At 35.9% G+C, this 27,462-nt stretch overlaps 1 protein-coding gene across 4 annotated transcripts in view; it reads left to right on the top strand.

Annotated features, from left to right (window-relative positions):
• The window catches only part of LOC125669542 (cholesterol transporter ABCA5-like), a 62,907-nt gene that overhangs the window by 3,324 nt on the left and 32,121 nt on the right, over positions 1–27,462 (top strand). For 3 of the 4 annotated variants that reach the window (XM_056163395.1, XM_056163394.1, XM_056163393.1), the window contains exons 2-6: positions 3,456–3,550; positions 6,242–6,531; positions 22,953–23,062; positions 25,425–25,537; positions 26,086–26,673. In XM_056163395.1, the coding sequence (XP_056019370.1) occupies positions 3,467–3,550; positions 6,242–6,531; positions 22,953–23,062; positions 25,425–25,537; positions 26,086–26,673 (1,185 nt within the window). In that variant the 5' untranslated portion in view covers positions 3,456–3,466. Of the gene's footprint in view, positions 1–3,455; positions 3,551–6,241; positions 6,532–22,952; positions 23,063–25,424; positions 25,651–26,085; positions 26,674–27,462 lie in introns of those variants that run through there. The other variant, XM_056163396.1, reaches the window with a different exon arrangement.

Raw genomic sequence — 27,462 nt, 5'->3', positions numbered from 1 at the left:
CATTTAATAAAACAGTGGTTATCCAACTTGTGGGTCATAACATAGTTGGTTTTTGAAATAGAGAAATCTGTATTTGTTAAAACGTGTGTTGGTGAGTGTGTGTGTTTGTCTGTGTGTGTTTGTCAGTGTATGTTTGCCTGTGTGTGTTTGCCTGTGTGTGTTTGTCTTTGTGTGTATGCCTGTGTGTATTTTTCTGTGTGTGTTTGCCTGTCTGTATGTGGGCATGTGTGTGTTTAATCAATGCATAATTAAGGAGGTACTCTACATCGTCATAATTGCTGACTTCCTTTTAAAACATGGATGGAAATATAAATATCAGCAATATTTGTCTATTCATTAAAAAAATTCTCGCATACAGCTGTGTAGCTCAGTAGGTTAGCATGTTGACTGCTGAACTGCAGATCGTGTGTTCGAGTCCAGCAGGAGTTTCATATTACTTTCTACCTAAACTGCATTTTTTGATTAAATAAAGTAAATCTGAAACTTTTCAATTTCAAAATATTGTTGTACATATCCTCCACTTTTCATCCGCATCAAATTTCTCTGGTGTAGCATACCCCCTTAAACTTGGGATTTTCAGACACACAATGGTATATGATGTTATGACTGCAGTTTTTTAAACACCTTGAATAATTGTTCTACAGGGATACCCCATTTCCTCTCACACTTGGCACAGTTCATTATACCAAATGAGTTATGCATTTTTATCCATTGCTCTGTTATGGCCATATTTTACTATATTTTCTGCTTCTAATTAAGGAATTAATTAATTACAAATTCTTTGGTTCTCATCCCTGTCAGCTCGTAACTGTACTTTAAAATTCCTTTGTGACATACGTTTGTACATAACATGCATACATGTTTTGTTGCAGATTATGTCATTTTTCTTCTTTGATTTACCATAAAGATAAAATTTCAAAATTTAACAATTTTCTAATCCCTTATACATATTATGAAATATTTCAGTAACAGGAGTTCCACTGGTATTTCGAAATACAGCTTAGTAAATCAACCAGGATTAATTGATCTATATTTTGTTTTCATTTGGTGACACATTGCACTATTACACTCTGTCTTTGATAGGAGTTCAATATATGTGCACATTCTCAGACTTAGTTTACATGTTATCTTTCAATCTTAAATAATCTGATTACAATCAGCTCCTATAATTCCCTCTCCCAAAGTGTTTGTTTGTTCTAACTAGATAGTCATATGATTCCTGCATGAATTTTTATTCCACGATATGCTGATCGACTTTATGGTTACACATTTTATTGTGATATTTCTTCGTCCAACCCATCAGTCAAAGTAGAATTTGACCCTGTGTTTTTCCCCATTAATTCCTGCTATCAAATGAAGGTTAATATAAGTTATGATTTTAATTAGATGGTCTTGGGCTGATTATGGACCTAAATTTTGTACTTCACATGGTTCCACCTTCCTGTGATGTCATAAAATTTCGCAAAGTTAATGATTTAATAAGATTTATGCATGTCAGGAACATAAATTTTGTTGGAGTCTTTTTCAATAGTTATTGCAAAAAATCTTGTTTACCATAAAATATTTCAGAAGTCTAAGGAATATAATAATCAATTATTGAATCCAAGGGCAATAACTCTGTCTTCATTAAATTATTTATCAAGTCCATTATGCTTTATTTTTTACAAATATTTTGTATATTTTTTAAAGAAACAATTTCATGAAATTGTTATGAATGCTATTATATAATTTTAACCAGTTTTTGGTGAAATTTTGACAATACTGTTTAAGGAAAAATTGCAATTTTCTGATGTTGATACATGTAACAGGTATATGTGTGCTAATTGATAAAGAAAATATTGTGACAGAATTTTTTCCAGAGAGCTACAGTTCTGCAGCTATACGGCAACATACTTATTTTATCATTTTTATTTGTTACTAAGATATATGTAGAATCAACAATCAAATATAAGATTGAACCTATAATTCTAGAGGGGTGGAATTACCTTCAGTGGCACTTTTTATCTCACCTGAGCTGAAAGCTCATTAGTGAGCTTTTCTGATCACCTGTTGTCTGTCAGTCTGTAAACTTTTTACATTTTCGACTTCTTCTCCAGAACCGCTGGGCCAATTTCAACCAAACTTGGCAAAAAGCATCCTTTGGGTGAAGGCCTTTCAATTGTGTTCAAATGAAGGGTCATGCCCCCTTCAATGGGGAGAGAATCACAAAGATGTAAAAATAGGGTGGGGTCATTTAAAAATCTTCTCAAGAACTACTGGAGCAGAAGAGCTGATGTTTGCATGACAGCTTTCTGACATAGTGAAATTTCAAGTTTGTTAAAATCATGACCTCCAGAGGTAGGATGGGGCCACAATAGGGAATCAGTTGTACATTCAAATATATAGGAAAAATCTTCTTTTCAAGAACCAATGGGCCAGAAAAGTTTACATTTACATGAAAGCTTCTTGAGATAGTGCAGATTCAAGTTTGTTAAAATTATGACCCCCCCCCCCCTATTGGACCACAATAGAGGATCAAAGTTTTGCATACAAATATATAGGGAAAATCTTTAAAAATCTTCTCAAGAACCAATGAGCCAGAACGGTTTACATTTACATGAAAGCTTCCTGTCATAGTGCAGATTCAAGTTTGTTAAAATTATGATCCCCCCCCCCCCCCATTGGACCACAATAGAGGATCAAAGTTTTACATACAAATATATAGGGAAAATCTTTAAAAAATTTCTTCTCAAGAACCATTGGACCAGAGAAGTTAACAGTTAGATGAAAACTTCCTAATATACAGATTCAAGTTTGAAAAAATCATGGTCCCCGGTGGTAGGTTGGGGCCACAACAGGGATAAAAATTTTACATGTGAATATATATTGTGAAAATCTTTTAAATATGGGCCAAAGTGACTCAGGTGAGCGATGTGGCCCATTGGCCTCTTGTACTAGTATCTTAAAGTGTAGTATGATTAACATGAGAGCTGTGCTTTTAAAATTGCAATATTTTCATCTTGAAGTTTTGCCTCTTTGCTGGTTACTTGAGTTTGTTTTGTGGCTTAATCAAATAATTTCCTGCATTCTTCCATTCATTTCAGTATCGGTAATTAAACTCTTATCATTGATGTAAACAGTTCAGTCCCTGTGATTCCATACCGTCGTGATCATGATGACTTTGATCATTTGAAGTTGTCATTTCTTCTTTTATTAAATCTCCTTGCATCAGAGCAATTCTATCACAGATGTATGTGTATGTATGTACGAGTGATAATATTCCACTGATATACAATGTATTGGATTCAAGATTGTGTATTAAAAAAGCTATGTCCAGTTTCAATGTTATGCTTCCCTCTTGTATTTCAGTTTCCTGAGCACTGATTAGTATGAATAAGGTGTTATAGATCCAGCATATATTCTCTATGTCTGATTGTAGTAAGCTGTTGATTACATATTGTGTCGTATTCTTTCAGATCAGAAAACGATGGCTACCTTTTTCCAGCAGTATAAGACCCTTATGTACAAAAATTTTCTGTACAAGAAGCGGAACAAAGGCCAACTCCTTCAGGTATGCAGTGACTCTTTATACTTCTACAGTAGTCTTCAGGTCACATGCAAGGTGTCAACCATTTTTCTAAAACTATTTTTTCATCTCGTGGATGTGAAGAGTTCTTGAATGATTTCCAAAATAGGTTTTAATAGATATCATATTGTAGTAATAATTATGTTATTACACTTTATATGTCATCCTCAGTGGTTAGATCACCCAGCTAGTAATGCAAGGGTCCTGGGTTCGATTTCTGAATGATCCAATACACATATCAACACTTTGCACAAGTTATGTCCCTTGTCTGCCATCTCCCGGTTGAAAATCGTATTTCCCTACGTTGTCCTTTTTAATTTTCTGATCTGTAGCTTTTACAATTGTTATTTTTCCATCTATTGCAGTCAACTACATTAATGCCCCAGGGTGGGGCAACCCATAACTTGTATGAAAGCTTGATAATTAGCTAAAATTCACAGTAATACATGTAATGTCGTACAGTTGATAATTAAGGTAATGAAGGAAAACTTGGTTTTTCACCTATTGGCCTTTGGCTGACCTCGCAAAGGGACGTAACTTGCGGTGAATTGTTTATAATTCGTGTATGATTTTTCTCCCATTTTTTGCTACATAGTACAATTACTAGTTTATGGTTGACCTGTGATGCTCCAATAGAGCCCGGGCTGTATCTACGCTACAATAACGTAGACTAGTTTAAGTTTGACCTGCGATGCTTCAGTAGAGCCCGGGCTGTATCTACACTACAGTAACTTAGACTAGTTTAAGTTTGACCTGCGATGCTTCAGTAGAGCCCTGGCTGTGTCTACACTACAGTAACTTAGACTAGTTTAAGTTTGACCTGCGATGCTTCAGTAGAGCCCGGGCTGTATCTACACTACAGTAACTTAGACTAGTTTATGTTTGGCCTGCGATGCTTCAGTAGAGCCCGGGCTGTATCTACACTACAGTAACTTAGACTAGTTTAAGTTTGGCCTGCGATGCTTCAGTAGAGCCCGGGCTGTATCTACACTACAGTAACTTAGACTAGTTTAAGTTTGACCTGCGATGCTTCAGTAGAGCCCGGGCTGTATCTACACTACAGTAACTTAGACTAGTTTAAGTTTGACCTGCGATGCTTCAGTAGAGCCCGGGCTGTATCTACACTACAGTAACTTAGACTAGTTTAAGTTTGACCTGCGATGCTTCAGTAGAGCCCGGGCTGTGTCTACACTACAGTAACTTAGACTAGTTTAAGTTTGACCTGCGATGCTTCAGTAGAGCCCGGGCTGTGTCTACACTACAGTAACTTAGACTAGTTTAAGTTTGACCTGCGATGCTTCAGTAGAGCCCGGGCTGTGTCTACACTACAATAACTTAGACTAGTTTAAGTTTGACCTGCGATGCTTCAGTAGAGCCCGGGCTGTATCTACCTTGCTGTGTGACTTATATGTAATGACAGGCAGTGACTGAGATTTTTGTACAGAATCACAGACAAATTAAAATCGTTAGTCTGTAGTCTGTAGTCTGTAGCCCGTGCTTATGTCCTACAATGTACTGCACGATCACCACATGGTCATTTCGCAGAAGAAATGTGCTGATTGGACAGCAAACGCACGGTATGTTAAGATGTTCGAGCAAAAAATTAATCATACAGAGATTGTAGTCTCATGGGACATTCGAATGGCTCTCACACAGCTATCACAAGGTTTCTGCTAGACGTCCATACGATTTCCAACAGAGACTCGCGGAGATCGTACGGGGACTATTATATAATTGCAAGGTGTTTGAACAATTTCTGCACAGCCATCGTTCGGATTTAACCAGAGTTCTATACGAGAGCCCATGCAAAGATTACACAATGTCCATATATACGTATTTCGTAGCTTCTTATGATGCCCTAGAAATGTCATGGAAAATTGTACACAAACTGTGTCAATATGTAGTAATGTTGATATGTACAACTTTTTGGATAGTGTAGTAGTTAATGCACTGGCTTCTCACCACTGCAACCCAAGTTCAATCCTCGTGAGAGGGTATTGTGGTCGTGTCACTCAGACACATGGGTTTCCTCCAGATACTCCGGTTTCCTCCCACATCAATGACCTCTTCACGCCACAATCAGAACTGACGAGAAGCATTGATCTAAGTTGTAGAATTTGTTAATCGTCACAAGATAAATAAAATATTTAACAATCAGGACCTAACAAAATAAATATGCTAACTCTAAAACAGACCTGGTAATATACCCCAAGTTTTTTTTTTAGAAACAAGATAGAATGGAAGTGAATTGTACATGTCATGTCATAAAAATTATATATATGTATTTTTGAGAAATGTTGTATGTGTCAGTGTCCTTAAATGAATGAATTCTTGACAAACTGTCTGAAAGTGAATTCATGAATTTCTATGCTTCAATTACGTATAAATATAATGAAAATTGTCTTTTCACTGTCAGAGTCCCCCCCCCCCCCCCCCCCCTCATATATTGGTGTGGTTGTCTTGAAGGAAAAATAATGAAGTTGTAGTTATGAATAAATTGAATACAAACTGAATGTTTGTGAATAATTGTCTTGTCTTGTTGATGACAGGGCAAGATTATGAAGATGTGATTTAATCTATTAAAATTAAGGACACACTGACATGAGCCACTATCGTGACCACAGAGTATGAACCATTGCTTTCAGATGTACAGTATTTACTATTTTCTTACTGTAGGAAATCTTATACCCCATTTATTTTGTTGGAATCTTGGCCATGACAAAGGCTTTCCTTCCCCTGGATCCAAAACCAGCCATTACCAGCTTTCCTCTGTTGCATCCTGGGAATTTTACAATTAAACACACAGAGAGGTTTTTGGTTAGTCCAGACACCAGCTTTACACGTACTATCGCCGCAGATGCTGCTGGCATTTTCCAGCAAATGCTTGGGCTCAATGCAACTCCTGCTCTAGAATACTACGTGGACAATGCCTCGATGGTAGCAGCTTCCCAGCAGAATTATTCAGGGTATTTATTTGTCATTAGATATATACAAATTGTTTGGATGTGAAAACGTACTCTTTGGGAATGAAGTGGTTAATCCTGAGGATCAATTTACTCTGACTAAATTCAGATAAGTCTGAGAACTATATATAGTGAAACTCCTCAATACCATCTCCCACAGAACCATATATAGTGAAACTCTTCAATACCATCTCCCACAGAACTATATATAGTGAAACACCTCAATACCATCTCCCACAGAACCATATATAGTGAAACTCCTCAATACCATCTCCCACAGAACTATATATAGTGTGAAACTCCTCAATACCATCTCCCACAGAACCATATATAGTGTGAAACTCCTCAATACCATCTCCCACAGAACCATATATAGTGAAACTCCTCAATACCATCTCCCACAGAACTATATATAGTGTGAAACTCCTCAATACCATCTCCCACAGAACCATATATAGTGAAACTCCTCAATACCATCTCCCACAGAACCATATATAGTGAAACTCCTCAATACCATCTCCCACAGAACTATATATAGTGAAACACCTCAATACCATCTCCCACAGAACCATATATAGTGAAACTCCTCAATACCATCTCCCACAGAACCATATATAGTGAAACTCCTCAATACCATCTCCCACAGAACCATATATAGTGTGAAACTCCTCAATACCATCTCCCACAGAACCATATATAGTGAAACTCCTCAATACCATCTCCCACAAAACCATATATATTGAAACTCCTCAATACCATCTCCCACAGAACCATGTATAGTGAAACACCTCAATACCATCTCCCACAGAACCATATATAGTGAAACTCCTCAATACCATCTCCCACAAAACAAATCCAACATTGAAACAGCAGAGTAAGGTAACTATCCAAGCTGCAATGGGAAATTACAATTAACTATGTATTTGTGGAATATATGTACAGTACAGGCCGGTTCTCAATGGGTCATGTTAAGCTGAATACCAGGTTAACTGAACCCACAATAGCTTTCACAATAAGCATACAATTCTCAAGTGCCTGGTTAATGTTACCCAATATGGCTGTAATTAACACACTTCTAGTGTGAATGTAAGAATGACACATGAACAGTGAACACCTCACGACTGTTTGTTTATTTATCACTTGGATGAAGTGTATAAGTGACAAGATTATTTCACATATTACTTTCTTACATTAAAATTCACGAACATTTTGCAACTTACAAATCCATGCAGAAATTTTTTAATTTTAAATATACATGATACAACACACTGTGGAATGGTTTAGATTTAATTCGTTAACAGATATTAGGCATCAGGGTAAATATACATGATACAACACACTGTGGAATGGTTTAGATTTAATTCGTTAACAAATATTAGGCATCAGGGTAAATATACATGATACAACACACTGTGGAATGGTTTAGATTTAATTCGTTAACAGATATTAGGCATCAGGGTAAATATACATGATACAACACACTGAAATGGTTTAGATTTAATTCGTTAACAGATATTAGTCATCAGGGTAAATATACATGATACAACACACTGAAATGGTTTAGATTTAATTCGTTAACAGATATTCGGCATCAGGGTATGTGAATTCTCTTGTGGTACTGGATTCATTATCAATACTTAATGATTTCAAGGAGAATTTAAGAAACTACAATGTGGCTGAAATAAAAGTAAAGTTTACTGTGTGTGAATCACCACATTTAGTTTTGTTTTTAGTTTTGATATGTCTTTAGGTAAGTCGATGTGGAAATCACTTCAGAAATTGAATACACTTTTCTGGTCTGCTTTATGCAATCAAAAGTTATTGAAAAGTACAATAACAGTCACTGTAAATTTGGGGCTTATGCTGTTATTACTTCTTACTTACACACTTCAATCCAACATCAAAGTGAACAGTACTCATTCTGCACGATCAAATTCATTTTACTTTTTCAACTCATTTGCACTTAAAGTCCGCTTTTTTTGTTTGAGAATTACATTAAAAGTAGTACTGAATGAATAATAAGCTGTTAAAGATATACTGTGTATGCAGAATTTTTAGTGAGGATTAATTTTGGCATTATCAGTGAGAATAATGAAGTCACAAAAATTGAACATTGCTAGTAATTTATTTCATAATGAAAGCGATAGTTAGCTCTCCAGGAATTATAAAATCACTAAAATTAGCTAAAAGTATATACCATATATACTCGCCTATAAGTTTTTTTTTTTGTTTTTTTTTATTTCACTCAATCGACATACATTTGCACAAAAGTAGATACAAAAGAATATGAATATATTTAAGCGTACATATATATATTATAATGTTCATTTTCTTTTTATGAGAGAGAGAGAGAGAGAGAGAGAGAGAGAGAGGAGGGAGTCAATTGACTAATGGAGACCATTTTTCCCAGTCCATTTTAAATTTATCTAATTCATTTCTTTCCTTATAACTATCCAGGTTGATTTGATACAATTGTTTCCAATCATTTATAAGGGCTTTAAGTGTTAACTGATTTTTTTGACATCTATTCCTATATATATATTTTTTTATTATTATAAGTAATGCATTGTATGACCTTAAATGTTTTTGTTTTGTATCACCAAATATAAAAGTTTTGACATCAAATTCTATTTTAATCTCCTTTGAATTGCAATATCTGATAAATTCTGATAATAATTGTTGTACTTTTGGACAATCCCAAAGTAAATGGTAAATTGTTTCGTCTTCCCTATCACAAAAGGTACATAGTTTAGAATCTACTCTACCTAATTTGTACATATAGCTATTAGTAGTTAAAATGTGGTGGTTAACTCTGTATTGAAACCATAATAATTTAGAATCCAATGTAGTCAAGAATGGCAGGTAAAAGATTGCCTTCCATTAGTTATCAGAGGTAATGAAATATCTACTCCATTTCTTTTTTCCTGTGGGTATAGCATCTGATTTATTGAGAGTATCATACATAGGTTTCGACCCTTTCTTTGTTAAAACAAATAGTTTGATATTCAAGGGAATAAGGGTTTTTGCACAGATGCTTTATTTGTAAAGTTATACTTTTTCATATCTGTGGCTACTACTTGTGTTATACCCATATATGTTAAAAAATTCATTTGTAGGTTAAATCTGTCTTTAAATATTTTAAAATTTATAATTTCTCCTTTTTCGTCAAGTAGATCATGTACATTTTTTATTCCTTTATCATACCATGTTTTATAGAAGATGGACTGACTTTCTATCTTGAACTTATGATTATTCCATAAAGGTTGGCTCATATAGTCCTCCCAAGATTTAATGACAACTTTTTCTTGAATTTCCTTAAAAGCCACTTTCCAAAAGTCATTTTTTACATTTTCAACTATCTGTAAGATATAGTCTGAACCTGTATTTATTAATTTGTCCAAGTTTACATTATTTCTAAGGAGACTTTTCCATTTTGAGTTGTCCTCCATAACCAATCTCCTTATCCAAGTCGACTTTAGTCCTTTGATATAACAATCTAGATCAACCATTTTTAGTCCCCCATATGCATACTTTTGTGTGGCAACTTTTCTTTTAATTTTATCAGATTTTGAATTCCAGACAAATTCAAATAAAATAGTATTAAGTTCTTTTATGAAAGCATTCTTTGGGTTTGGTAAGGCAATAAATAAATGATTTAGTTGTGAAATTAGGAGTGATTTCACTAGAGTTATTTTCCCAATTGGAGTCACAGGGCTTTCAACAAATTTAAAAGTAGGAGGCTGAAATGAAAAAGTAGAAGGCGATCCAATGCGAACGGCACAGCCGTATCGCATGCCGAGCTATGCTCGGCGACCTTACGGCCGGGGGTCTGGGGTAAATGACGCAAAATCCTGCATTCTGGCGGTTTCCTGGCACTTAAATGCAGTTTTGAAATTGTCATTTTTTTGCCTGAAATTTTTACTTTTGCCATGAATTTATTGTTTCATATGTGAAATTTTCTGTTCATGCAAAGACTTAAAAAATTCAACATTGCAAAGTACTAATTTTGATGAAAAATGAAAAATAAAGTGCATCAAGATAACTACATGTAATTATTTTTTGCAATGCTGTATCAATTAATTTTTAAGTGTCTTTGCTTGAATCTCTGCCACCCAAGAGTAAGCAGATTAAAGTAAAATGTAAGAAGAATATAGATCACAACCAACACCAGTTTTATATAATAAAGCATGAATATATATTATATTTATAGTTGTTCTAATTACCTGTATTGTCAGCTTTCGTTTCCTTTTTTAACGGATACATTGTATGTTATAAAAAAGTTTACATGTATTTAATCATTTTTTATTGAATTGCAAATAAGAGTTACACTCCCAATATTTTAAGAATATTCTTCACCATTAACACAACTCTATATTTCTATTTTCATTTGGTCCCTTAAAGTCTGTTAACTGACACTGGGAGTAATATTTTTCTCCAAGACTGACATGAAACCCATTGGGACCTTTTGCTTTTGCTCACCCCAATATTATTTAAATAAAACCCTAACAATCTTTATTACAAATTAATAAGTAACATTTAAATGACCTATAAGTTTATTTTTCCACAAATTCAAGTTAACAGCTACAGATTTGTTCGTAACATAGCGAATTTATCACAATAAATACGTTACCTTTATAAATTTAGATATTCACCTGCTTGCAGTCTTGTATCGGAAAAAAACCATGTAATAAAAAAGCACCCTTTGTGACCCGCCACCTCTGACATGCTCAGAAACCAACATCCGGTATCATCTTTTCTTTTCCGCCGTTGTGGAGTGCAGTCACGTTTTTCTCGAGGAGGAAAAGAATTTTTTCTACTTGCTATTTTTGGCTAAGTATTGCATGGTATTTGTTGATATTACTTTATTACATTATTAAGCATTATGGCGAATGAAGGTGAAAATGTTAAATTACTTTTTATTGCTGTAGAGGGAGAGTATTGGGACTCTGTTGACTCTAGAAGTTTTGGTCCCATGGAATCTGACCCTTTTCTTTCTTATGAGAATGTCATGGATTCTCCAGGAATTCCTTCTACCCCGGTTACTTCGGTAGGTCAAATTAGAGCTACATCTACTATTACGCGACCTCCTGGTAGTCCGGTGGCTAGTTCTCGCCCTGAGAGTTTTCCTTCGGGTAATCGTAGGGAGACGTTTTATCGGTCTAGGTGGCCAGCTAGATTTCCTCATCCCATGTATTCTGTGCCACCTTATCCCTACTCGACTCAACCTGTGTGGACAGGGCAAGGTTTTGTTAGTAAACCAAACTTAATGGAGTCCTCCAATAAGGACGAAATTAAATGTTTGGTTTCATCTATTCAGAAACTGGAGGCTTCTATTTCTTCAAAATTTGTGACAGTGGAACGTAGACTAGATTTGATTGAAAAAAGCAAATCAGCTACGTCCCCCACTGTTCCTGGGGCTGCTCTTGTCACCCCTCGGCCCGCTTTTGATAATAAAGCAGACGAGGAGGTTGACTCATTATCTTTGGCTCCAAGTAGTCAAGAGGCATCTTTTCTGAGCGATAATTGCCTATCTCCGGTTCCTTCAGTCGATGAAGTTGGGCTTTCTCAGGAGCAACTTCCGGTAGAGAATCTCACTCTGAAAGACAAAGTGTACGCAATTCGTAGAGAATTGTCAGGTCACGATTCTTTAGTTTCTCCTCCCAGGAGTTCTCACATACCTTCTGATTTTCAGTCCTGCTCTGGTCTTGTGAGAGATTCTTCTAAGTCGTATGCTTCTTTTCCCGAGTCTAGTCATTTTAAATCTGCATTGGCTTCCATTAATTCTCATCTTGTCGACGATCAGATGTCCTCCAATAAGGCCTCTAATTTAGTTAGACAAAATCTGGCTTTTAGTACATCTTCTTTCCCTGGTAAGGTTAGAATGAAGTATTTTGATATTCATGATGTTTCCTTGGGAAAATCTCAACCTGTTTTTGATAAGACTTTTTCCAATCTTCTTGGTGCTAAGTCTTCTGAGGGGGTCAAGTTATCTCAGACTTCTTATTCTAGGTCGGAGAACAATCTTCGGGGTGTTGCCGCAGCTTTACAATATGCGGAGCATTTTCTTGCTGCTGCAGGTGCCTCTCTTAAAGATAAGGGCGAAGAATTTGATGATGTTCGTTCTTTTCTTCTCCAAGTAGATAGATGTCTTTGCACTTCTCAGCTCTTGAATCTTGGCACTATTGCCAATTTTTCTTTAGCTAGGAGACAAGAGATTCTTCAAAAATCTAACGTCTCTGAGTTTCTTAAAGACAACCTACTTTTTTCTCCTCTTCATAAAGAGCAGTTATTTGGCATCTCTTTACGCAAATTACAAGAGGAATTACACAAAGAACCTCCTACTGTTAAAGTAGATGTACAACTCAACAATGGTAGTTCTAGGCGTGTTTCTTGTTCTTCTAAATCAGACTCTTCTAGAAGTAAGTCTCAAGGTGCTACTAAATCTGGCTCTTCTCTGCAAGGTTCAAATAATCTTAAGAGAAGTAATGAGCATCGTTCTTTCCCATCGGCTTCGGGATCTAATAATAAAAAACCCAAAGTAGCCAAGGGTAAGAAATCTCAGTTTTGATGCCTCCCCCCCTCCTGTAGCACAATCCACTCTTTCCGAGGAAGTAGGTGTTCCCTTTCCTCATCTTCCTGTGGGAGGACGCCTCTCTCTTTTTCTTCCTCATTGGTCCCGTCTCATTTCGGACAAATGGGTTCTTTCTGTGCTACGGAGGGGTTTAGAGCTTCAATTTCGAGAACAGCCTCCTCTCTCTGCGGTTCCTCTGGAATTTTCTATGACCAGAGACCCGTGGAAAAATCTGTTGTTACAAGAGGAAGTGTCTCTACTTCTCCAAAAGAATGTATTGGAAGAAGTAAGTCCACCTCTAGGTTGGGGGTTCTACTCTCGTCTCTTTCTTGTACCCAAAAAGAATGGACAAATGAGACCTGTGTTGGACCTCTCTTTTCTGAATCAGTATCTGGTGATTCCACATTTCAAAATGGAGACCAACAGGTCGATCAGAACCTCTCTCCATACAGGGATGTGGACGTCTTCTTTAGATCTGACGGATGCTTATTTTCATGTCCCTATAGCTCCGGCTTATCGGAAGTTTCTTCGTCTGGTCTGGGAGGGCAAGGTATATGCTTTCAGGGCAATGCCTTTTGGCCTATCTACTGCTCCACTAGTGTTCACAAAAATTTTTCAAACAGTGGTTGCGTATCTACACTCCCAGTCCATTTTCATCCATACATATCTAGACGATTCTCTGATCAAGAATTTTTCTTTCAACCTTCTTCATCAACATACTCATCGAGTTATTCATCTTCTGTTGAAGCTGGGTTTCCTTATTTCTTGGGAAAAATCAGAGATAGTTCCCAGTCAGAGTTTCATTTTCCTAGGGGAACAATTTCGAACAGATCTTGGGATAGTTCTTCCTCCAGAGGAGAAATTTCTCAAGCTTCAGTATCTGTTGGATCAACTACTTTCAGCCAAACAGGCTTCAGCTCGCCAGTTTCTACAACTGATAGGTTTTCTGATTTCTCTGATGGACATAGTACCTTTAGGTTGTCTTCATATTCGCCCCATTCAGTGGTATCTTCTGGAATTTTGGGTACCAGCCTCACAACAGTGGGAAGCTGTTATTCCCATTCTTCCCAGATTGTATCCTCATCTTCTGTGGTGGTCAGTGAGAGAGAATGTTATGATAGGTTGCTCGCTAGACCCCCCAGTTCCTTCTATGACCCTGTTTACAGATGCTTCTCTGACAGGCTGGGGAGCTACCCTGGAGGGCAGAGAGGCATCAGGTATATGGTCCGGTCTCCAGTTGACAGAACACATCAATTTACTGGAGATGCGGGCTGTTCTTCTGGCATTGAAACAATTTTCCCAATTTGTTCAGGGTCAATCTCTGATGATAGCCACAGACAATACAACAGTAGTGGCTTATCTGCAGAATCAGGGCGGCACACATTCTCAGTCTCTTTACCTTCTGTGCAAAGAAATTCTGTTGTTTTGCCGTTCCCTGGGAATTCGCTTGTCAGTCAGGCATGTTCCTGGCAATCTGAATCTAGTAGCGGATGCTCTCTCAAGGTCACTGCATCCAGTGAATACAGAATGGGAGTTACATCCAGCAGTTTTTCAGGAGATCTGTCTCAAGTGGGATCGTCCTCATATAGACCTCTTTGCTACGCATCTGAATTGCAAACTGCCAAAGTTTGTGTCTCCGATTCCAGACAACAAAGCTTTAGCAGTGGATGCAATGTCTTTCGATTGGAAGGGGATGTTTTCTTACATGTTTCCTCCTTTTCGCCTCCTTCCCAAGATTTTACACAAAATCAGGGTAGAAATTTGCAAGACCATTCTTATTGCTCCAGCATGGCCAAAACAATCTTGGTTTCCAGATCTTCTTCAACTGTGTTGTGCGAGACCAATTCTGCTTCCTCTCAGGAAAGATCTTTTGTCTCAATTCAAAGGCAGGAAAGTTCATCAGAATCTTTCCAACCTCCATCTACACGCATGGTTACTGTCAGGGAATCTCTCAGACAGGATGGCTTTTCTGACAGAGCAGCCAAACGTATCTCTAGTTCAGTCAGAAAATCTACAGGAGCAATTTATGACTCTAAGTGGAACATCTTCTGTTCTTGGTGTCGTTCAAAGGAAATTGATCCTCTCGCAGTTACTGTCCAACAGTTAGCTGAGTTTTTAGTTTATCTGTTTGAAGACAAAGGTTTCTCTCCCTCTACTATTAAGGGCTATCGTTCAGCTTTATCCAGAACTATAGCTTTGTCAGGAGGTCCTGATTTTGGGAAGAATGAGTTCTTGTCCCTCATGGTCAAGAATTTTTGTTTGGAACGACCTAGACAACGTAGGCTGGTTCCATCCTGGAATTTAGCTTTGGTTCTTAGGACTTTACAATTTCCTCCTTTCGAACCTTTATTTTTAGCTTCCTTTAAGTTTTTGACCTTGAAGTGCTGTTTTTTATTAGCTTTAGCTTCTGGTCGTAGAAGGAGTGAGATTCATGCTTTCTCCATTGCAGATTCTTGTCTCAGATTTTCTGCAGATAATTCTTCAGTTACTCTGTTGACAGATCCATCTTTCTTAGCCAAGAATCAGTTATCAGACAAAGGTTCTGGACCTATTGTTATTCCTGCTCTACCTAAATCATTAGGTAATCAGGATTTATGTCCAGTGCGTACACTTCAGAAATATATTTCTGTTTCGTCAACGCTCAGACCTTCTGGTTCTACTAGACTTTTCATTCCTATTAAGAAAGGTCTAAAGGATATTTCGGCTAAGACTATTTCTACTTGGCTTTGTCATACTGTTAAGATGGCTTACCAATCTTCATCTCCAGAAGCCTTGTCTCGTGTTCAAGTTCAGGCACATGAAATTAGAGCATTGTCTTGCTCCTGGGCTATTTTCAATTCCTCCTCTATGTCGGAAATCATGTCAGCTGGTTATTGGAGGTCTGATAGTACCTTTTATAACCATTACCTTAGATCTATGCCCCTTCATAGTGACAGTTTGTTCTCGCTTGGACCTCTAGTTTCAGCTCAAAAAGTGGTTTTTCCTCCTAGTTGCCAATCTCAGGGGGATTCAGCTCTACTTTGAATTCTGCTTATCTAAATTTATAAAGGTAACGTATTTATTGTGATAAATTCTAAATTTTTAGTATTAAAATTTGTATTTGTTAAATAAATACTTACCTTTATAAATCAGAGGTCCCAACCCACCTCCCCTTCATCCCCCTTCTAATTTTTTGTTTTATGTCAAAGAATAGATGATACCGGATGTTGGTTTCTGAGCATGTCAGAGGTGGCGGGTCACAAAGGGTGCTTTTTTATTACATGGTTTTTTTCCGATACAAGACTGCAAGCAGGTGAATATCTAAATTTATAAAGGTAAGTATTTATTTAACAAATACAAATTTTAATACTAAAAATTTAGAATTTGTGCTGAAAAATTCTACTTTCGTTTTTATTTAATACCACGTGGGCATTTGCAAATTAAAAAGAATAGCAAGTCTGAAATCTTTCCTGATTAAATTCTGTTTTCGCTTTAAAATTGTTGATTGATATTATACTTGTGTCACTTTTACTTCTGGCCTTTTTAAAGCCGAAACTGAACAGGGTATTTGTTCTCTTCATTCCGTCAACATCATTGATTTTTACGTTCAGGACTTGTTGTTATCTTTCGGAACTTCTCGTCTGTGTTGTCACGAATTGGGTAAATCCGAGGCTTTCCGACTATTGCAATTGACATATTATTTTCTACACCAACAGACGACCAATCAGGTGCCGGTATTTACCTGAACTAAATTTAGCGCAAGTAAACACGTTTTTACATCCTAACGGCCGCGATTTCTGAGTCTACTAAAGTTTGGAAGATGTTTAAAGTTTTATAAAAGTTTTTTTCATTGGACATACATTTTTGTCACTAAAGTAGCCGGCACCTAATGTTGCTATAGGCGGCGGAAATCCGCCGGCTACCGGCTACTTTTGAAAGCCCTGGAGTCAACTTTCGTTTACTCCACTGGTCAATAATTGACTTAATCTTCACAAGTTTTTTGTCATAGTTCAATTTCAAAATTTTATTTAAATCCACATCATAATGGATTCCTAGTAGTTTAAATCGAGTTGTCCATTTGAAATTCATATCAGAACATAATCTTTCATCTGAATATTTTTTACTTCCTATCCAAACAATCTGAGTTTTATCTCGGTTTATTTTGAGACCAGATAATTTATAAAATTCATCAAGTTCTTTCAAGGTTTCTCTCAATGAAACCTCTGATCCGTCAAGGATAATGGATGTATCATCTGCGTACTGTGACATTAGATATTCTGTGTTATTGATTAGAATTCCCTTTATACTTCTGTTATTTTTAATTTTTATAGCCAAAATTTCAGCGCATAATAAGAATATGTAAGGTGATAGTGGGTCCCCTTGCCTACAACCACGTCCTAGTTTAAAGAAATTAGATAAAAAGCCTGCTTGTGTCACACATGAAACCGCATTATAGTGAAATGTTGTAATCCAACTACAGAAATAAGGTCCAAAATTAAAGTATTGCAAAGTATCTTTTATAAATTTCCAAGAAACAGAATCAAAGGCTTTTTCAAAATCTATCATAACTAACACTCCAGGAATATGATTTGTTTCTGTATGATTCATTAGATCATATATTAATCTACTGTTTTCTCCTATGTACCTTCCAGGTATGAAACCTGTTTGATCATTACTAATAATTTTACTAAGCACAGTTTTTATTCTTCTTGCTATACAGCCTGACCCAATTTTATATGTAACATTGAGAAGAGAAATTGGTCTCCAGTTGTTTAGAGAGAATTTTGATTTTCCCTCTTTGGGTATGCAAGTTATAATTCCTTGTTTTTGTGTTGATGATAATTCTCCTTGGTCAAATCCATAATTTAATGATCGCACGACAAAAAATCCAATTTTTTTCCAGAAAATTTTAAAGAATTCAGCTGTGAAGCCATCACTACCAGGGCTTTTGTTATTTGACATATCCTTTAAGATTATAGATGCTTCTTTGTGAGTAATATATCCTTCTATTGATTTTTTCTCTCCATCAGATAGCTTAGGAACACTAAAATCCTTTAATATTTCAGATATTTTACCATCTGCTTTTTCATTTATATTTCTATTACTCGAATATAAGTTTCTATAAAAATTTTCCACCTCCATCAGAATGTCTTCTTGTTTGATTATTTCTCTTTGTACATCATTTTCTACAATTATTACTTTTGGAATGATTTTATTTGTAAAATGGCGATTCTCTAGGTTGAGAAAATAATTAGATGGCTTTTCTCCTTCATTTATCCACTTAGCCCGGGAACGTACCATACAACCATTGACCTTATGATTTCGTATATTTTCAAGATCTTTTTTCTTTTCATTTATAGTTTCAATATTTCGTTCAAAATCCCTTTCAATTCTTCTAGTTGATCTTGTAAATCCTTTTCTTTTTTTGATCTTTGCTTTTTGATGTGACTTGCATATGAAATTGTTTTTGATCTGATTTCCATCAATAGGGTCTCTAAAAATAGTTGTTCATTAATTATAAACTGTATGTCTGTTGCAGGAATGTCTAAAACTGACTCTCTTTCATATACGGGAACTGCGTATTGTTGTTTTATTTGATCAATATGATTATTAATACATTTAATATACTCAATGTCTTTTAAAAGTGAGTTATTAAACTTCCATAGTCCCTTCCCATGTTTGAAATTATTTAAATTAAGTGATACATACACTGGAGAATGATCTGATCTATAGCTTGTCATAATGTCACTGCTTTTAACTTCCTTTAGGAGGGAAGCAGATATAAGAAAGAAATCTAGGCGAGCTTGTTTCATAGGATTAGGTTTTCTCCAAGTGAACCTATTTACATTTGGATGGAATTCTCTATATATATCAACTAAATTTAAAGATAGCATTTGTTCTAGAACAGCTTCCCTTGCCTTGGGGTTATTAACATGTAAATAATTGAAATAATCTTTGGTAGTATCTAGTACCAGATTAAAATCCCCAACAATAATAATTTCCTCGTTTAATTTTGTAATAGTATCTCCTAATTTCTGATAGAAGTCAGGAGAGTCATCATTTGGTCCATATATATATATCAAACTTATTTTCTTATTTTCTAATGAAATGCTAAGTGCAAGTAAATTACCAGTATTATCTGAAATAGGCTGTTCATGAATTTGGTACTCAAAATTATTATTAAATAGAATGGCAACCCCTCTTGAGTTTGAAGTAAAAGAATTGAATCGAGCTTCATAGCCCCACTCATTTCTTATTTCTTGTTCCATTTCCATTGTAAAATGTGTGTCTATTAAACATAAAATGCTGCAATGCTGTTGGCGATAGTATTGGAAAATGTCTTTCCGTTTCTTATGGTCATTTAATCCTTTACAGTTCACAGAGATAATTTTAATTTCAGCCATGTATCTGTTTGTTTGTTATATAGATTTCAGCAAAACACGGACTGACGAAATACTGGCCCCCATTGAAAAGTTTGAAACGTAAAGGAAAGGAGAAAGAGAGAGAGAGAAATGAGAAGAAAATAATAATCATGTATGAAAAGAGTTGAAGATGTTGATTCATTATATTATAACCGAGTAATTTAGTCGGAAAGAGTGCTATTGTCCAAACCTAGTACATATAATATATATACATTTGTCGTCGTCGTCTTGTATACCGGAAGTCGCAATATTGAAGGAAATTATCAAAACCAAAATTGACACAATTACAAATTCCGGAAAACAATATTAGAATAGGATGATCGCGATACAAAGCTTTATAGACCCATCATATGCAGATTAATATAGACATATTATAGCATAATTATACACACCACTTGCAAATAGTACCTTGATAATAGTAATTAGTAATATTGAGTTTTTATAATTCACATTTCTAAATATAACTTGCAAGTAATGTACACTGATATAATATAATATATATACATATATAACCCGCAGTAGCCACTCCTAGAGTACAGTGTTGGCCACTTCACACACATGGTCCTCCATGATTCGGAAGCGGTCCGGACCAATATGATTTGGGCCACACCAGCGCGTTATAACTACACCCAGATTTTCAATTTTGTTTGTTTTCATATATGTCATAAGGCGCCTCCCTGCTCCATGCTCGCCATCATCCCAGTAACTTTCGTGAATTTTCCCTGAAGAATCTACAAACCTGTAGATTAGGATTCGATGATCGGCTGCGGCTGAGTAGGGGTCTACACAAACTTTTTTGTATAAGTTTTGAACTTCTATTATTGAAGCAACCTTCGCTCCGGTGGCGAATATTTCAGAACCCTTAAGTTTGGTTGGTTCAGTTGTAGTGTCTGAGATATCCAGGTTTTCTATTTCATCGGGTGTAATTTGTAGAGTATCCAATGTTTCTATCTTTTGTACTGGATCAATATATGCGTCACCGTTTGGCAAAGTTACTCGCCCCCGTTCCACTCTCGCCTTGATTTTATTTTCGTGCAGAGAGTCAGAAATATCATACAGTCTTTTACGTTCTTCCCGAATTGCAGGGGGGTCTTGCGATGTTATATAGAAAGGAAGCCTCATTTTTTCTAGCTTTTTCGCTTTTTGCGCTTTCAGTATTTCATCTTTTTTGCTTCGATCCACCAATTTTGCTGTTATTGTGACGGGTCTAGAATTGTAAGTACCCTTGGCGCTATTTCTGTGAATGCGAACAAAGGAAACTTGTACCCCTAAAGATTCCTTTATCAGTTTGGGAATAGCATCTGATAGGAGTTCACCAGGTGTATATTCAAAGTTGTGGATCAGAATATTATCTCGCATTGAACAGGAACGTAATTCATTAAGTTCCTTGTCTTGGTGTGCAATTTTTCTATCCAGTTTAATCACTGAGGTCCTTAATAAATCGACTTCGCTTCGAAGTTGGGCATTCTCCTGACGTATAAAATATATATCGTCGTAATTGCTCTCCGATTGTTCTGCCACGTATTTGAGTGATTTCACAAATCCCGATTCCTCATCATGGATTAAAGATTTCATTTGGGCAATGTCATTTGATAACGAATCGTAGTTGGATAGTTTGTTCCTTAAACTATCAATAGTGTTTTGTAATTCTTGAATTCTACAGTTCATATCTTTGTTAACACTAACCTGATTTGCGGAACACTGCTCAGTCTTTCTAAAACTTGTCTGACCACTCTTTTGTTGTTGATTCAACGGCATTTTTACTGCATCAAACACATTCAAAAATCTTCAAAAAACACTATCCAAGTTCGTGAGTTATATGGGTTGCAGAGAAGCAGCAATCACCTATTAAAAAGCTTCAAAAATAGCTCTTTCCGACCAAATTTTCGGGAGTCGAGTTTTACGTGGTCATTCCTCAGGTAGGTCACGTGAACTTTTCTACTCGCCTATAAGTTAGTTTGTCTTTAAATCGGTTGTATAGTTTTTAGGTTATTTTGGAGGGAATTGCCATTGACCCATTTATAAGTCGGTCTAACTTTTTCAAAAATCGGTTGATAATTTCAAATCAATGGTCTAATGTTTTTACCTGTGTTTCAAATAATATTTTGAGAAATGCGCCGATATTTAATTTTTTTTCTTTCTTGACAAATCAATTTCATATCAATACTTTAATGTTTTTATCTGTGTTCCAATAATATTTTGGGATATGACATTGATATTTCATTTTTTAATCTCAACAAATTAATCAGTTACTATTTACGCCGTCCAGAAAAATACTAATCTTCTTAGGACACTCCTATAAGTTGGACATAGAGTTTTGGACCAAAATTTAACTCCAAAAAATCCGACTTATAGGTGAGTATATATAGTATACCCATTTTTATAGAAAAATCTCTAAATTTGTGTCTTACTAAAAATTCTACTTATATAATACATGTATTTTTGGCTGGGTTGCTCAACATGCAAACGGCTTATGAAATGGTGAATGACGGGTGGGCGGGAGGGTTACTTGAATAGGGTGCCTATTTTGTGTAATCAACTCCTATCACATCTCTTACTTGATGTACGTTCCTCAAACTTTGTACAGTTGTTATGGACACATTGAAGATGTGCATGTGCCTTTTTTAAAGTGATCAGACATTTTGTAAAAAAATTATGTGTAGTTGAACTTTATCATTTTTAAACATGTTTTGAATAGATGGTACCTATTTTTGTAATCAACTCCTTTTAGGAAGCATTGAAGATGTGCATGGGTTTTTTTTGGAAGTGATCAGACATTTTTTGAATTTACATGTACATGATATAGTTGATATAGACCTTGTACATGATAGATGTTATGAAAACATTGAAGATATACATGTGACATTTTAAAAGTGCTTCTGTTTTTTTGAAATATTTTACATCTAATATGTCATTTTCCCAGTATGTTGGTACTGCTGTCTCTATGATAGATAACATTTTAATATGTAATTACATATGTTAGAAGTCTGAAAGTTTTCTTGAATGTCCATAATCATTATTAACCATAATCATTATTCACAGTGCAAGTTTGGAAAAGGGACATAACTCATTATACACTGTTAATCATCTGTTGACCACTTCTGATTTCTTCAGTCAGAGCTGTCAATCATCAGTAGACCACCTCTGATTTCTTCAGTCAGACAGCTGGCTGATATTGAGAAGTCTCACAGACAATTACATGCATCATAAAGTTAATGATAGCTCCTGACTTAGCAGCAATGTTGTAGCTCCTCAGAATGACAAGGGGGGGGGGGGGATCAGTTGCCCATCCAAATATTTGAAAGCAGAGCACTGCAAAACTGCAGCAATAAAATACACTATGTTTGGGATTCACGCATTGTCCTTGTTTAGTGGTACAATAATATTCAATCAATCTTGCAGTAAAATAACAAAGATATGTTTCCATGTGCGTGTTTTGTTTTTTTATCCAGGTATGCAGGACTGCAGTTCATGTATGATGGCAACAACTTGTCGTATGCAATCAGAATGCCTTACTCTGCCATTGGCGATACAAAGTCTAGCACCATATATAGAACTACGAGTAAGTTTGAAATACGGGGAAAAAAGACAAGGTATATATATCGACATTGTCTTAGACCACTCCAGGTGACATACTGTAGTCCCGTTCTGTCTGTCGTCCCGTTAACATATCCTTTAATTTTCTTTACAACTGCCTCCAGCCTGACTAATATCCTTTCCAGATGTTGAATGTAGGATCTGTAAAAAAAAAGGGGGACAAAAATAATGTGAACTGTGTGCTCCATTTTGTAAATGAATTTCAAGATTTGTCGTAAATATTAAGGGTTATGATTTCATTAAACAGGGAGAGAAGGAAAACCATTAAGCATGAGCAAATTCAACACAATATATTATTATACTTCAACAAGATATACTATTATACTTTCATGTAAAATACATGTACTTGAATTTGATTGGTCAAGAAACAGTTGAAAAAAACATAATGTTTCCCTCTGAGAATAGAATGCATGCACTCCAAGGTGATAGTATCTAGCAACGGGTAACAGTACTTGACAACGGGTAACAGTACTTTACAACGGGTGATATTATAAGAATTATCACATGCATCATTTATGCCCATACGGTTCGCCGTAGATTGTTAGATGATGTTGTTTGAGCATTTGTAATAAGTGCGAATGCATGCATTGATACACAAAACATGGCATGACAGTGATTGATCAAACGTCAACAGACGTAAGTCTTTCTGCTTTGTTGTTTATATAACATTCAGTATAATAAAACAAATACTGCATGTAGTTGAGGATAACATTGAAAATTTTCACCCTTCAAGAAAAGAAAAAAGTATCGGGATGAAAATTTTCAGTCTTACCCTGAACTACATACAATATTTATATAATAAAGACTGAGAATAAAACTTCATATCTACCTCAAACATCACATTTCCCCAACAGATTTCACCCCTCGTGCATTTCCATAAATTGTAAGTCAAGGTAAACATAGTTTATTGTGATGTCACAATAAGTCCAAGTCATTATTTTCGTAGTTCACAAGGCACAAAAGGAATACCTGTTGATATGTGGTACTCCTATACCCAGTTAAATCACCTGATATTTGGTTGACACGAAAACCATGTAAGTAACCAGCATTCAAGGAGAGAGGAAATACAAGAAATGGTTATCATATCATTTTCTTTCATTGTTTGTACCTTCTAATATGTTGACAGTGCAGTGTTACTGTTAGGGAGATCTCAGCTATATACAATGTATAGATGAGCGGACTCCAATTTCAAATGCATTTTTGTAGTCTTGCTTTGTTTCGGTATAATAAACAACTTGTTGCATGGTAGTGAGGGAGATATGAAGATCTATTCACCCAAGAAAAATCATATTCCCCTCAGACGTATAATAAACAACTTGTTGCATGGTAGTGAGGGAGATATGAAGATCTATTCACCCAAGAAAAATCATATTCCCCTCAGACGTTGCCTCAGGGAATATGATTTGTTTTATATAATTTCCAAATTGTAGCTTATACGACGTTAGGCACTTTTGTAAACTCAAACACAATTTTTTTTACCTCGTAATATGTTTACTGTAAAGATATTGAAATGTTAACTGTGAAGTATTTCACACAGTGATGGTAGATCCCTTGTAAATAGATACTTTAAACTTTTGACTTACAAGTTCCCTTCTTTGATAATTTGCGTGTCTGAGATAAGGTATGATAATAAGACCAATTTAAGTATGTATGTACCTGAGTGTGTACATGTAATATGGTAATTTTTCTGTGATCCTCTAGATAGTCATTATACAAATTGCATTATAAAATGGAACAAATTGGTTCTAACTTTTTTTTTTAACAAAGTGTTATATTTGCTTGTAAACATACTACATGTATTTATGATACATCCCTTTCCCTGCCACACAGAAAAATATCGAAAAGAAAATATGCATGTAAAAAGCAACGAAATGCCTATGCTCGGGAAAGCATATCTACAAAGATAACAAATACTTTATTTACTATGTACATGTAAATATGTCATGTAAACACCTAGAGCATTTTATTACCCATAGAAAAAAAAAGTTTTCAATGCACCAGTACTTTCTACATGTGTAATGTTGTGAATATTGATGAGCTAATCTCGCAACCAATGAGAATGTAGGTCACCATTTGACAGGCAGTAAATACATAGCGTCAAGAAAGTCATGCCCTACTGAAAGTCCAAGGCAAACAGAGATTTGTACTATCTTTTGATTTGAATCCAAGAATCTATTCTTGAATGTCCATGAAATTTGTTACATATCTTTTGATTTGAATCCAAGAATCCATCCTAGAATGTCCATGAAATTAATTTAAGCAAGCTTTAAATATTTCCTTCTTGCTATCATTAGTGAAAAAACCCTGATTTGTTACATGTATTTCAGATGACCAGTGTAGAGGTGGTTCTGGGCAGGATTCAAGCTCCTGTGATGTGCTGAAGTACATGCATACAGGCTTTAGCATGATCCAGATGGCCACAGACACAGCCTTAATGAGGGTAAGACTTCATCGTCTATATACACTACCTTGGCAGTTGATAAATTACTGGATATGAAATGTGGAAAACTTTGAAGTTTGAAAGATGGAGGGGCCAGGCCCTGGGTCTCAAAAGTGAGTTAGCTGTTTTATGGCCCCAGAGCCTGCTCCGGAAGATCTTTTTAAACATTTTATTTGACATGTGTCTGCGTCGATACAAAAATTAGTCAATTTTTTCTTCCATCAAATGCAGAATTTTGCTTTAGCAACTTGCAATTTTGGGTAGCTCTAAATTATAAATACCCCATTGACTACTATACTGCCTGCATTTTGTCTGTGTTTGAAATAAATTCCCTTTATAGGGTAGGATTTTGGGTGATTTAAATAGGTTTTGTTAACCTATAGCATTGGTCATACAAGGTATGATCTTTCTGATGGTTTTGAAAGATCCAAATCTGTGAAACTTCTGGGAGATTTGTGAGAGTTCACATGTATTTATCTGTATAGCATATAATTCTATCTGTGCACACTCATCCCAAATTGTAGTACATTTATTTATTCTTTTCACAGCATCACTTTGGAATCACATCCTTACAGCCTCCCGACCTGTCTTTCCAGCTAATGCCGATGGATAAGTACCAACCGGATACCACTTACATACAAATCATATCCTCCATTTACTTTGTTTTAGCCTATGCACAATTCGTCAATTTCCTCACTGCCAACATTGTGAATGATAAAGAGAAAAAAATCAAAGAGGGGATGAAAATGATGGGCCTGAGAGACTCTGCATATTGGGCTTCGTGGGCGTCCCTGTATTTCTTACTGATAACCATTGTGACAGCGGCAGTGACTCTGATAGCATATCTAGCCGAATTTTACAAAAACAGCAACATGTTCCTGTTTTTCATGATTTTGGAATTGTATGGAATGTCCCTCATTACTTTTGCATGGCTTATAACACCATTCTTCCAAAAGGCACAAACAGCAGGGGGACTGGCCAGCATGGCCTCTATGGTGACCTCACTGCTTTACCTTGTGGTGAGCATGACGCGGACAGTGACCAGCACTGGTGAAGTGAGCTACACTATCCCTCCGGTGGGCAGAGGTTTCCTATCCCTTCTATCACCTTGTTGTGTAGCTTTGGCAATTGACCAGGTAAAGGAAATAAAATGAGTATGATGTATGAACTTGTTCAATATCCATATCATACTGGGTAAGTAAAACTACATATATATATTGTTGGATATTGGCATGGGTTGGGTGTAGAAAAATACAAGCTTGTTTGTGGTCACAGTTATATATATATATATATATATATATATATATATATATATATACACACATGTATGTGTGTATAAAGTAAAAAAAACTCTATTAAACACTTTCTTGAAATATTTCGACTGTGTTACTGGTCCTATTTTTCTTAAACATGACTGAAGAAGACTGGTAACTTGGTTGAAATATTTTTTTAAAAAAAAGGAGATGACCCCCTATTGATGTTGATTTTGAGGTCACATGGTCAAGGGTCAAACTGGAAATAGTAATATTCTGTCTGCTCAATATCTTGAGAACCCTTTGCTTGACAGACATCAAACTTGGTACAATGGTACATCTTCAGAAGATGACCCCTATTGATTTTGAGGTCACATGGTCAAGGGTCAAACTGAACATCGGAATATTCTGCCCGCTTGATATCTTGGAAACCCTTTGCTCAACAGACATCGAACTTGATACACTGGTACATCTTCAGGAGAAGATGACCCCTATTGATTTTGAGGTCACATGGTTAAAGGTCAAGGGTCAAACTGGATATAAGAATATACTGTTTGCTTGATATCTTGGGAACCCTTTGCTTGACAGACATCAAACTTGGTACACTGGTACATCTTCAGGAGAAGATGACCCCTATTGATTTTGAGGTCACATGGTCAAAGGTCAAGGGTT

The sequence above is a fragment of the Ostrea edulis genome, chromosome 4 (assembly GCF_947568905.1).
Source record: "Ostrea edulis chromosome 4, xbOstEdul1.1, whole genome shotgun sequence".
NCBI classification, from domain to species: domain Eukaryota; kingdom Metazoa; phylum Mollusca; class Bivalvia; order Ostreida; family Ostreidae; genus Ostrea; species Ostrea edulis.
The sequence above is the reverse complement of the archived record's forward strand: the minus strand, read 5'-3'. Positions and strand labels throughout refer to the sequence as shown.